Here is a 13,834-nt window from a genome sequence, read left to right on the forward strand (position 1 = left end):
AAAATTGGCCAGATATGTCCTGCTCAGCAGCTGCTCAGAAATAACCTGTCACTGATGCTCAGTTTGGATTCCACCAGGATCACTCAATTCCTGAGCTCATTACAGACTTTGTTCAAAAGTGCTGAATTTCAGATGATGCAGGAGTGATGGCCCTTGACATCAAGGTCACATTTGACTGAATGTGGCATCAAGGAAACCTAGCAAAACTGGATTCAATGTGAATTAGGGGATAAACTCTCCATTGGTTGGAGCCAAATGAAAATGATTGTGGCTGTTGCAAATCAATCATTTCAGCTCCTGAACATCTCTGTAGGAGTTCCTCAGGGCCGTGCCCAGGACCAATCATCTTTAATTGCTTGATCAATGACCTTCCCTCCATCATAAGGTCAGAATTAGGGAGGTTTGTTGATGTTCGCACGATGTTCAGCACCATTCATGACTCCTCAGATACTGAAGCAGTCCACTTCCGAATGCAGCAAGACTTTGAAAATGTTCAGACTTTGGCTGAACAGTGGCAAGAAACATTAGCAATACACAAATGTTAGGCAATGAGCATTTCCAATGAGAGCCATTCTAACCAACTGACATTCAAAGGAGCTACCATTACTGAACACTGCAAAGAGAATTTTGCAGGAAGAGAAAACGCATCTCTTGATTCCCCAGAACTTGTCTACTATGTACAAGGTACAAGTCAGGAGTGTGATGGAATGCCTCCCTCTTGCCTGGATGAGTGCAGTCCCAACAACACTCGAGATGTTTGACACCATTCAGGTCAAATCCACTGCTTGATTGGCACCACATCCATGAACAGTCATTCCTTCCATCACCGACACTCAGAAGCAGCAGTATGTACCAACTACAAGATGCACTGGAGGAATTCACCAAAGATCCTTAGTCAGTACCTTCCAAACTCACATACATTACCATCCAGATGGGCAAAGACAGCAGAAACGAGGGAACACCAGCAGCTCCCCTTCAACCCAATCATTATCCAGACTTGGAAGCATACTACCCTTCCTTCAGTGTCAGTAGGTCAAAATCCTGAAATTCCCTCTTAATATCACTGTATGTATCTGCCCCTCCCCCCACCCCCAGCTGCAGCAATTCAAGAAGCTACTCTCACCATTTTATCCAGATTATTGGGGATGAGCTGACTCAGTCGGCAATATTCCATGAAAGAATAAAAATGATCCCCCTCCTGGCTTATATATTGTCATGGATGAATTTGTAAAGTCAGGAAGTGTGTTACTCAACACAGAATTCCCACCATCTGACAACAAATTGTTACCAGGGTTTTTTGTCCCTGTAGTTCGTAACATTCATCCTGACTGATTTTACGTACAGATTGTCTTAACCAAAATCCTTCCGTCCCACACATCCTTATGTCAACTTTATTTTCATAGCTATTCTTCTTCTTTCTCTGTGGCTTTTTAAACAGATGTGTACTCTGGAATATTTATTACTTAACATTAGTCACCTTATTTCCATGCTGTTGTCATAGCAATTTTATCAAATCCATTTATCTCTATTTGCATCATTAATTTGTCTTTTTTTTTGTAATGCTTCATTCTAAAGAGACTTTAATTGTATTTTATCACTAACTTTGTATGGACCTTATTTACTCAAGCACAGTAACCGTGAAACTCTCAGTGCCTTCAAGTCCCACACTATTTCTCTTTACCAAAGTCATTCTTACCTTTCTTACCTTAACTTTTCACTTTGAAGTTCTAAATTTTCTGCACTCAAATCTCAGTTAGTTTAAAGTCTTATTCATAGTCATATTATACAACTTGCTGGGACACTGAATTAAGCCCAGTTTAAGTGGAGCCCATCTTAATGGAACAGCTAGCTCCCCTTTTTCCCAGTAATGCTGCTGGTGTGTCATGTATCAAAACTCACACCACTCATAGTCATGCAAAATTTCACCAGTTATCTTCATTTCACTCACCATTGTTGCTTGATCTGATGAATATTTCCAGCACTTTCTCTTTGTATTCATGTGATATTTATATCATGTGGAATAAGATCTAACAATGGAGTTTTCAGGAAAGTGTTCAAGGAAATACCAATCTGATCATCAATGTTTTAATAAAAGATCAATTTGTAAAGGTAAAATTGGACTATGACTCAGTGCAGCTATTCATTTTAATAAGGGCCAAAGCACTCACTTGAAAAATATCTCAGAGCTATCATCAAGTTGCAATATGCCTGCCAGTGAAGATGCATGTGGTTGCAAATTGTAACTGGATTTGACATCCTATTTCAAATCAGCCATGAAAGTATTGCAAGTGAGCACTTGCTTCGTCAATGAACTGCACAATGGAAAGATCATTGGGTGCAGACATATGCTGCTGGGTGTTCTGAGGAATTGGGTTTATTATGCTTCAGAGGCCTTGCATAGTCTGGAAAGGGTTGTCAAGTTGTGTACATCATTGAAGGTCAGGAATATTGTACAGAAGCAGTGCAGCTAAGTTAAAAGTACAGTCATATGCTCTGAATGAAAAGTCGTTTGAGGTGTTTGAATGACAGTGTTTGAGGTTGGGCACTGATGAGTTAATGCTCTTTCTTCATTTGATTTAGTACATTTTCTTCAAGCAGGGCAAGATGAAAGGGATGAGTTCTCAAGTGGCAAGTTTCAAAGGGCCAGCAGGAAGTTACAGGTTAGAACGTTATGACATATTATTTATTAGATGCCGGAATCTAATCAAGGGTTACTGAGTTTTTAAAATTAAAATTAAGATGCATTAAGATAAATTAAGAGTGTGGCATATAGACTTCAATCTAGTTGAGATGTTTGAGTGGTTTATAAATTAATTAACATATTCCTGGATGTGACTTATAGGCTGGAATCTAATTGAAGAGTGATTTAAGGACAGCAAATTTAGCAGGGAATGTTGTAGAAGTGTGAGATCAGAGGTGAGGGACACAGGACAGAATGGGGTGTCCTTGACATATTCAGATGCTTGGATAAATAATTGTTGTACAGACATTATGCTTCAGCTGATCAGAACAGAGCAATAGCTTTAGGAGAGCACTTTGTATGCATTGCAAAGAACTGATGCATTGAGTGATATAAGTGGGTTAAGTGTCAACGTGTTAAAAACAATGGGAAGTTCATCAGTAATCATGGGTATATTAGACAGGGAAAGAACAACTTATTCACAGGGGTGACAAAATACTTGAGTGGAGAGGAAGGTGAAGGACCTGGGAGCTTCAGATGGAAATTGGCTTGGGGTCTGTGTTACTTAAGCTGTCAGTGATGGTGAGAATGAACTCTGTGAATTCTTCATCAGCCAAAGCAGCACTGCCCTATTGAAGCAGGGATTTCATTTGCTTACCTCACCATTCAAGAAACAGTAAAAGATGGAGACAAAGAAGCCCTGTAAGGAGAGAAGAGACATTTTAAGAATCATCAAACATGGAATTCAACATTATAGATCCGTATAGATCATTTCCCCTTCACTGCAGGAATTGAACAAGTTTCAGGTACACCAAGAAATTAGACAAGTAGTTATATGTAGCTGTTGTAGGGGAATTGTTGGAGTCTATAATCAAGGATGAAGTAGCTGAACATCTTAAAAAATTTTCAGTTAATTAGGGTGAGCCAGCATAGATTCATGACAGATAGGTCATGATTGATAAACGTGAACAGGTGGCTGAAGTGGTGGACAGGGGAATGTCTATAGATGCTGTTTATGTGGACTTCCAAAAATGTTTTGATAAAGTTCCACATTAGAGACAGTTAACTAAGAATTGAGAGCAAATTGCTGATATGGTTAGGTAATTGGTAGGTGCTCAAACTGACTAGTGGTTTCCCACAACGATTAGGGTTTAGGGCCTCAATTATTCACATTACTTATTAAACACTTGAATAGTGGCATAGAAAGTCATATATCCAAAATTTGCTGATGACACAAAGTTAGGTGGCATTGTAGACAGTGTAGATGATAGCATAAAATTACAAAGGATAGACAGAATGATAGAACTGTGGGAGATGGAATACAATGTCAGAAAGTGTAAGATTATCTATTTTCAACTGAAAAAGGATAGCTCAGGGTACTTCATAGATGGTATGAAGTTAAATATAATGGATGTCCAAAGAGATTTGGAGGTTCAGGTGGACAGATCTTTAAAATGTCATGAACAGGTGCAGAAAATAATCAAGAAAGCTAATGGAATACTGGTCTTTCTACCCAGAGGACAGGAATACAAGGATGCAAAAGTTATGCAATACCCTGATTATACACCACTTGGTGTATTTAGGAAGGATATGTTGGCTTTGGAGGGAGTACCACATAGGTTTACAAGAATGATATCTGGACTAAAGGAGTTAATTTATGAGGATAGATAATACAAATTAGGCCTGTTTTCTCTAGGATTTAGAAGTTTAACAGGTGATCTGATTGATATTTTCAAGATATTGACAGGAAAAGACAAGGTAGGTGAAAATAAATTATTTCCACTAGTTGTTGGTGATTCTAGATCTAGGGGTATAGTCTGAGAATTAGGGCCAGACCATTCAGGAGAAATGTTAGGAAGAACTTCTCTACACATTTACGGAGTTAGATCATAGATCAACCATGATCTCATTAAACGATGGCATAGGCTTGAGGGGCATGTTCTTATGTTCTTATTATAAGTCACTTGGAGGATAAAAATGAAGAAGTGTTAAAGCAATTATAAAAGTCTTTAGTGAGACCACACTAGCATATGGTGTACAGTTGGGTTGATCTTCTGAATTAAGGAAGAATATATGTGTCCTGCAGGGAGCACATAGAAAGTAAGCTACACTGATTGCTGGAATACAAGGATTGTCCTATGAGGGGAGTAGACCATTTCTCTACTCCCCCGATGGTACAACAAGAGGTGGCTGCATTTCGAGATAAAATTTCTAAGGGGCGTGGATGTAGTATATTTGCATTTTCAAAAGGCTTTTGATAATATTCTTCATAACAGGGTAGTAGGCAGAGCATGGGATGGGGTAATCTGTTGGCATGGATTGGGAATTGGTTGACACTCAAGAACAGAGTGGGAATAAATGGGTGGCAGGCAGTGACTAGTGGGTTTCCACAATGATCATGGAACATAGAACATAGAACAGTACAGCACAGTACAGGCCCTTCGGCCCACGATGTTGTGCCAAACTTTTACCCTAATCCTAAGGTCTATCTAACCTCCACCCCTACCTTATACTATCATCCATATGCCTATATAATAGCCGCTTAAATGTCCCTAATGAGGCCGACTCCACTACCCTCTCCAGCAATGCATTCCATGCCCCTACCACTCTCTGAGTAAAGAACCTACCTCTGACCTCTCCCCTGTATCTACCTCCACTCATTTTAAAATTATGCCCCCTCGTAATAGCTACCTCCACTCTAGGGTGCCAGCTATTCATAATATTATAAATGACCTGGATGAGGGAACCAAATGTAACATTTCCAAGTTTGCTGATGACACAATACTGGGCAGAACAGTGAATTGTGAGGGGGATGTAAGGAGGTTTCAAGGTGATTTAGACAGTTGAGTGACAAACACATGGCAGATGCGGTACAATGTGGCTAAATGTGAAGTTATAGAGTCATAGATTCATATATCACAGAAACAAACTCTTTGGTCCAATTTGTCCATGCTGACCAGGTATTCCAAACTGAACGAGCCCCATGTGCCTGCGTTTGGTCCAAATCTCTCTAAACCGTTCTGATTCACGTACCTTCCCAAATGTGTTTTAAATGTTGTTATTGTACCCACCTCTACCACTTCTTCTGGCAGGTCATTCCACACATGTGCTTCCCTCTGTGTGAAAAAGTTGGCCCACAGTTTGGTGTGAAAAGCAGAAAGGAAGAGTATTATTTAAATGATGATATATTGGGAAGTATGATGTCCTAAGGGATATGAGTGTCCTTGTCCACCAGTCAATGAAAGTAAACAGGTAAGTGCAGCAAGCTATTGGCAAATGGTAAACTGGCCTTCATTGCAAGAGGATGAGTTCAAGTAGGGATGCTTCACTGCAATTATACAAGGACTTAGTGAGACCACACCTGGAGTATTGCATGCAGTTTTGATCTCACTACCTAAGAAAGGATATACTTGCCATGGAGGAAGTTTAGCAGAGGTTCATAATGCTGATACCAAGATGGAAGGACTGTCCTACGGGGAGAGATTGGTACAACAGGCCTTTTATTCACTAGAGTTCACTAAAGGATGAGAGGGTATCTGATTGAAATATGTAAATTTCTAACAGGGCTGGCCAGACTAGACATGGAATATGTTTTCCCTGACTGGGGAGTCAAGAACTAGGGGATACAGGATATGAGATAAATCATTCAGGACTGAGATGAAGAAACATTTCTTCACTCAAAGGGTAATAACCGGCAGAATTCTCTGCTACAGAAGGCTACGGAGGCCAAATCACTGAATATAATCAAGGAAGAGAAAGATAAATTTTTAGATTTTAAAAGCATCAAGAGGTATTGAGAGAATGCAGGAAAGTGACATTGAGGTAGAAGATGAAGAATGATCAGTTTGAATGGCGAGCAGGCCCAAAGGATTGAATGGCCGAATTGTGCTCCTAGTTTCTAATTTTCTGTGTTAATTAATCCATGAATGTCTTAGTGCACTATAATCGATAGTTTCCAACCATCATAGCAGGTAATGCAGCACAACAGACCTGTGAGCAAAATTATAGTTATTGGAACAAATGGGATAGTAGCAAAGTGAGTGCAAAATTGGTTAAATGGCAGGGAATAGACAGTGTTTGTTAATGGCTGTGTTTGGGCAAGGGAAGGTTTTAGTGGAGTTTCCCAGGCATCATGTTGGGACTCTTGCGTTTCCTGATAATATACTTTAGACCTTCATGTACTAGTTAAAATTTCAAAGATTGCAGATATGATACTCTCAACATTTTGAAATGTAAGGACTTGAAAAAAGAATAGAAAAGTTGTTGGAATAAACAGTCAGTTGGAAGATGAAATTTGATGTGGAGAACTGGGAAGTGGTTCATTTTGGTAGGAATAACACGGACAAACAATACAAAATAAGAGTATGATAGGCAGAGGGATCTGGGTGTACAGGTACACAGGTCACTGAAAGTGGCAATGCAGGTGGAGAAGGTAGTCAACAAGGCATATGGCATGCTTGCCTTCATTGGCCAGGGCATTGAGTTTAAAAATTGGCAGGTAATGTTGCAGCTTTACAGAACCTTAGTTAGGCCGCATTTGGAATATTGTGTTCAATTCTGGTTGCCATACTACTAGAAGGATGTGGTGGCTTTGGAGAGGGTACAGAAAAGATTTACCAGGATGTTGCCTGGTATGGAGGGCATTATCTATGAGGAGACGTTGGAGAAACTTGGGTTGTTCTCACTGGAACGACAGAGGTTGACGGGCGACCTGACAGAGGTCTGCAAGATTATGAAGGGCGTGGACAGACTGGACAGTCAGAAGCTTTATCCGAGGGTGGAACGGTCAGTTACTAGGGGGTATAGGTTTAAGGTGCGAGGGGCAAGATTTAAAGGTGATGTACGAGGCAAGTTTTTTACACAGAGGGTGGTGAGTGCCTGGAACTCACTGCCAGAGGAGGTAGTGGAAGTTGATATGATAGTGTCTTTTAAAGGGCGTCTTGACAAACAGATCAATCGAATGGGAATAGAGGGATACGGTCCCCAGAAGGGTAGGGGGTTTTAGTTGTGATGGGCAGCATGTCGGTGCAGGCTTGGAGGGCCAAAGGGCCTGTTTCTGTGCTGTAATTTTCTTTGTTCTTTAATCTAAAAATGGTTCAACTCTAAAGTGAATACAGGAGCAGAGGGACATGGGGATATATGTTTATAAGCAAGTCAAGGTGACAGGACAGGTTCATAGCACATCGTATATGAGGAGAATATGTTGAACTTGTTTTGACATCAGCTAGTGTATTGTGCACGGTTTTGGGTACTGTTATTTAGGAAGGCACTGGAAAGAGTACAGAGAGATACATGTGAATAGTTCCAGGGACAAGGTATGAAGATAGATTGGAGATGTTAGAAAGATTTTCCTTGGAGAAGGAAAATTTGATTAGAGGTATTCAAAATTATGAGGGATCTGGACAGAGTAGATGAGTGAAGTTTGTAAAAAGGATTGATTAAGGGCAAAAATGAAATACCATCATAGCTGATCTGCTAATGACTGAGAAAAGAGCCAAGCTTTTCACTTTGGACTCATCAGGACAGACTTAAGAATGCCAATTTTCAAAGGGACCAACAACCTATACCCGAGGAAAGGATGCTGATTGGTTGGCAAGTCCACTTTGATTGAGGTTTTGCCATGGAAATGCACCAGGGAATATTTGTCAGAAAAGCTTTCGTTTAATTCAAAAAGACATAATACTTGGATATATCCCTGCGAATGTAGCTTCTAGCAATGACTCATATGACAAGGTGATTACAATTACATCATCTTAGCAATCTAGATGTGCTGACAATATCTGAAACTGTATTCAATGAAGTAACGTTTACAAGTGCCAGGCAATGATCACATTCAACAAGAGAGGTTCTAATCTTCTCCCCATGACAGTCAATGGCATTATCATTGCTGAATTCCCCACTACCAACATTCTGGGGATTGATCCTATCATTGAGCAGAAAGTGAACTGGACCAGCCAAAAGAGCAAAGAACAAAAGAGAAGTGCAGCACAGGGATAGACCTTTTGGCCCTCCAAGCCTGTGCCAATCATTATGCTGTAACTAAACTAAAAAACAAACTTTTCTGCCCTTATTCAGTCAGTATTCCTCTATTCCCTCCCTATTCATGTAACCATCCAGATGCCTCTTAAATGTCACCAACGTGCCTGCTTCCACCACCTCTTCCTGCAGTACATTCCAGGCTCTCACCTCACTTTGCATGAAAAACGTCCCTCGCACATCTCCCTTAAACTTTCCCCCTCTCAATTTGAACCTATGCCTCCTTGTAATTGAAACTTCAAGCTGGGAAAAAGCCTCTGACTATCCACTCGATCTATGCCCCTCATAATTTTGTAGATGTCTATCAGGTCTCCTCTCAGCCGTTGTCTTTCCAGTGAAAACAATCCTAGCCTTTCTAACCTTTCCCCATAGCCAATGCCCTCGAGACTGGGTAACATCCTGGTGAACGTTCTCTGCACTCTCTCCAAAGCTTCCATGTCCTTCTGGTAATGTGATGACCAAAACTGCACACAGTACTCCAAATGCAGCCTAACAAGGGTTTTATATAGCTATAACATGGGGTCTGCCAACTTGCATACTCCATGCCCCGGGCGATGAAGGCAAGCATGCCATATGCCTTCTTAATCACCTTGACCATCTATATTGCCGCTTTTAGGGAACTGTGGACCTGCATGCCCAGATCCATATGTACGTTAATGTTTCTATGGGTTCTGCCATTTACAGTATAATTCACACCTAAATTTGATCCTCCAAAATGCATCACTTCGCATTTGTCTGGATTAAACTCTATCTGCCATTTCTGTGCCCAAGTCACCAGTCTAGCTATATCCTGTTGTATACTTTCACAATTGTCGGCACTATTAGCAACTCCACCAATCTTCATGTCATCTGCAAACTTGTTAATCACATCTTCCTTCAGATTATTTATATATACTACAAACAGCATAGGACCTAAGGCTGATCCCTGTGGAACACAACTAGTTACTGGTCTCCATTCAGAAAAACATCCTTCCGCCACTAACCCTCTGTCTTCTATGACCAAGCCAGTTTTGTATCTAGCCAGCCCAGCCCAAATCACATGTGGTTTTAGTCTTCATATCAATCTGCCATATAGGACTTTATCAAATGCCTTACTCAAGTCCACATAAACTACATCCACAGCCCTTTCCTCATCAATTATCTTTGTCGCCTCTTCAAAAAACATCAATCAAGTTGGTGAGACATGACCTTCTCTGTACAAAACCATGCTGCCTGTCACTAACTAGTCTATTTCATTCCAAATGTGCACATATCTTGTCCCTCAGTATCTTCTTAAAGAGCTTCTCCGCCACAGACATCAGGTTCACTGACCTATAATTTCTTGGATTATCCCTGCTTCCTTTCTTAAACAAGGGAACAACATTGGCTACTCTCCAGTACTCTGGAACCTCACCTGTGGTCAAAGAGGATGTGAAGATATCTGCTAATGGCCAAGCTAATTCTTGTCTTGCCTCTCGCAGTAACCTGGGATAGACCCCATCTGGCCCTGGGGACCTATCTACCTTAATGCAATTTAGGATACCCAAAACTTCCTCCTTCAATATATTGACATTCTCTGGACTGGTCACACACTCATCCCTGACCTCAACATTAGTCATGTCCTTTTCCTTGGTGAATACCAACATAAAGCAAAGGTAGTTCTCCTGTGACATGATAGTTGCATTATTGCGTAAACTCGTACTATAGAAAATTGCTATACCTTTACAGCAGAAAGTTTGCATTATCCAAACAGCATCCACTAATCATTTATCGCATTATGGCCAATTCGCATTAATAAAACATGCATTATAGCAGAACTACCTGTACTCATTAAGGATCTGTCCCACTTCCTGTGGCTCCCATGTATAACTTCCCCCCTCTGTCCTTGACTAAGCTTACAATTTCCCTTATCATCCCTGGTTCTTGAATCCTGCCATTCCTATTCTTCAGTTTTGCAGGGACATGCATGTCCTGCACTTTAATCAACTGCTCTTTAAAAGCCTCCCACAAGACAGGTGTAGATAACTGCTCCCAGTCCGTATTCCTTAGTTCCTGTTAATTTGGATGTAATTGGCCCTTAACCAATTAAACACCCTCAGCCGAAGGCCAGTCTAGTCCTTGTCCATGACTACTTGAAATCTTATGGAGTTATAGTCATTAAGCCCAAACGCTCTCCTCCTGAAACATCGATCACCTTTCCTGGCTCATTCCCTAGTACCAAGTCTAGTCTGGCCTCCTTTCTGGTTGGATTGTCAACATATTATCTCAAAAAGCCCTCCTGGACACATCTAATAAATTGCTCTCCATCTGAGCCCTTGGCTCTAAGGGTGTCCCAGTCAATAAGAAGAAATTTGAAGACACTCACCACAACTACCTTGCTTTTTTCACACCTTTCCAGTATCTGACTACATATCTGCTCCTCTCTTTCTTGTGGGCTGTTGGGGAGTTTATAGAAAACTCCCAACATCATGATTTAACCCTTCTTATTCCTGAGCTCTACCCATAATGCCTTACTTGAAGATCCCTCTGAAGTGTCATACCTCAGCACAGCTGTGATGTGATCCCTAATCAGCAATGCAACTCCCCCACCCTTTTTGTTTCCCTTTCTGTCTCATCTAAAACAGCGATAACCTGAAATATTAAGCTACCAGTCCTGTCCCTCCTTTAAACATGTCTCCGTAATGGCAATAACATCATAGTTCCATGCAGTAATCCATGCTCTTAGTTCATCTGTCTTACCTGCAAAATTTCTTGCATTAAAGTAAACGCACACCAGACCTCCAGTCCCCCTGAGTCCCACAACTTCCCTCTGGCATCTCTTACTCTGCGTATTGCATATCTTCGTCTCTCATTTGTCCCCAGTCTCTGCACTCACTGGCTTGCTGTTCCCGTTCCCACCCCACTGCCACACTAGTTTAAACTCTCCCGAAGAGCTCTAGCAAATCTCCTGCCCAAGATATTGATGTCCCTCCAGTTCAAGTGCAACCCATCCTTCTTGTACAGGTCCCACTATCCCCAGAAGACATCCCAATGATCCATATATCTAAAGCCCTCCCTCCTACACAAGCTGTGTAGCCACGTGTTCAACTGTACTCTCTCTCTGTTCCTAGCCTCCCTAGCCCTTGGCACAGTTAGCAATGCTGAAGTGACTACACTGATAATCCTGAATTTTAGCTCCCTACCTAACCCTCTGAATTGTCCTCACAGGACCTCTTCTTTCTTCCTACCTATGTGCCAATGTAGTCAATGACTTCTGTCTGCTTTCCCTCTTGTTTCTGGATGTCCTGTACCCGTTTAGGGGCATCCAGGACCCTGGACCAGGGAGGTCACACACCATCCTAGAGTCTGATACACTGCCACTAAAAGGCCTGTCTGTGCCCCTGACTATCGAGTCACCTACTACTATCACTTGTCTGGACTTTGCCCCACCCTGTTTTATAGCAGAACCAGTTGTTGTACTACAGGCCTGGCTGCTGCATGTACTATCTCCTGAGAGGCTATCCCCACTCAACAGCATCCAAAATGGTATACCTGTTTGAGAGGGGAATAGCCACAGATTCCTGTACTACCCGTCTGCCTTTCCTGGCAGTCACCCATGTATCTGTCTGGACCTGTGTTGTGATCACCTCCCTAAAGATGGTGTCTATAACTCTCTCTCTTCCCCCGGAATGCATCGCAGTGTATCCAGCTGCTTCTCCAACTGAACCACGTGGTCTGTGAGGAGCTGCAGCTGATCACACTTCCTGCAGATGTAATTGTCAGGGACATTGGACTGTACCCTGATTTTCCACATCTGGCAGGAGGAGCATACCATTACCCTAACTGTTATCTCTGCCCTTGTACACTCAGAATCTTACCTTGCCTGTCCTCCTCGCAGTGTCATTTTTTTGGTAAGAGGAGGTGCGGGTGGGAGGAACACTACATTAATGTAATGTTTCAGGTTTAGCCACTCCTTGACACCAGTTCCTCTGCGATATTTAGACCAGTCGTGGCCCCAGTTGGAGCTACAACAGCAGATCAGAGACTAGTAATTCTGTGCATGTAACTTTCTGCCTGACTTTCTAACCACCTTCTTCGATCTTCAACGCACATGTCACAAGTGTGATACTTTCTACTTGTCTGGTGCGCAGCTCCATCCAAGGCAAAGCAGCCCATCTCATTACCATCTCATATAACACCTTCAAAATTTATTCCCTCTGCCCACAATGAACAGTGGCAGCAGTGTGTACCCTCACAAACTCATTAAAACTTCTTCAATAGCACCTTCCAAATCCGTGGCAACTACCACTTAGAAGGACAAGGATAGTAGATGCATAAGAGTGCTAGCACCTACAAGTACCACTCCAAATCTCACACTATTGTGACTTGAAAATATATCACCATTCCTTCAGTGTTGCTTAAGGTAAAATTCTCAAACTATCTTTCTAATAGAGCTGTGGCTGTACCTATATCAGGTGGAATGGCAGCTCATCACCATCTTCTCAGAGGAAATTAAGTACGGAAATGAATGCTGGCTCATCCAGTGACCAGCACGCTGTGAATGAATAAATGTTTAAAAATTTTATGGAATTAGCAATTCAAGGTTCCATTAATGTCCAAATTAATAGTGACATAATTGAACACTTCTCTTGGTCAGCTCTCATTAACATCTTTGTTTTTCCATGGGAATGTATTTTTGATAGAATGACCCCCTAAACTCCTGCCCCTTGAATATTTCTGATGCCTAGAGGATATATTTGCTTTATCAGCAACTGCATGTAGGAATCTTAATTTGCTTCATCTCAGTGACGTAATGGTAATGCCAATGGACAGTAACCCAATGTCCCAGGTGAATGTTCTGGGTACATAGGTTTGAATACACGATGATGGTGAATTTGATTTCAAATCACAAATTAAAAGCTAGCCTACAAGCAACCATTGTTGATAGGCTGGCTGCTTTATTAGTGTACCTTAGTGAATGAAATCTGCTGTCCTTAGGCAGTCTGGCTGACATCTAACTCTACCAATATGGTTAATTCTTAACTGCTGTCTGAACTGGCCCAGCAAGTCATTCAGTTATACTGAACCACGACACAGTCTAAATACTTTCAGAGATAGTAGGAAATGCAGATGCTGGAGAAAATGAGATAACAAGGTGTA

The 13,834-nt window shown here is 41.5% G+C and overlaps 1 protein-coding gene across 9 annotated transcripts in view; it reads right to left on the bottom strand.

Moving 5' to 3' along the window:
* Positions 1-13,834, bottom strand: part of LOC109937392 (corticotropin-releasing factor receptor 1-like) — a 303,154-nt gene that overhangs the window by 14,050 nt on the left and 275,270 nt on the right. For all 9 annotated transcript variants that reach the window (XM_048614771.1, XM_048614775.1, XM_048614777.1 and 6 more), the window contains one exon: positions 3,339-3,380. In XM_048614771.1, coding sequence (XP_048470728.1) covers positions 3,339-3,380 — 42 coding nt within the window. The remainder of the gene's footprint in view (positions 1-3,338; positions 3,381-13,834) is intronic.

This window comes from Rhincodon typus, chromosome 30 (assembly GCF_021869965.1).
Source record: "Rhincodon typus isolate 14 chromosome 30, sRhiTyp1.1, whole genome shotgun sequence".
Taxonomy (NCBI): Eukaryota; Metazoa; Chordata; class Chondrichthyes; order Orectolobiformes; family Rhincodontidae; genus Rhincodon; species Rhincodon typus.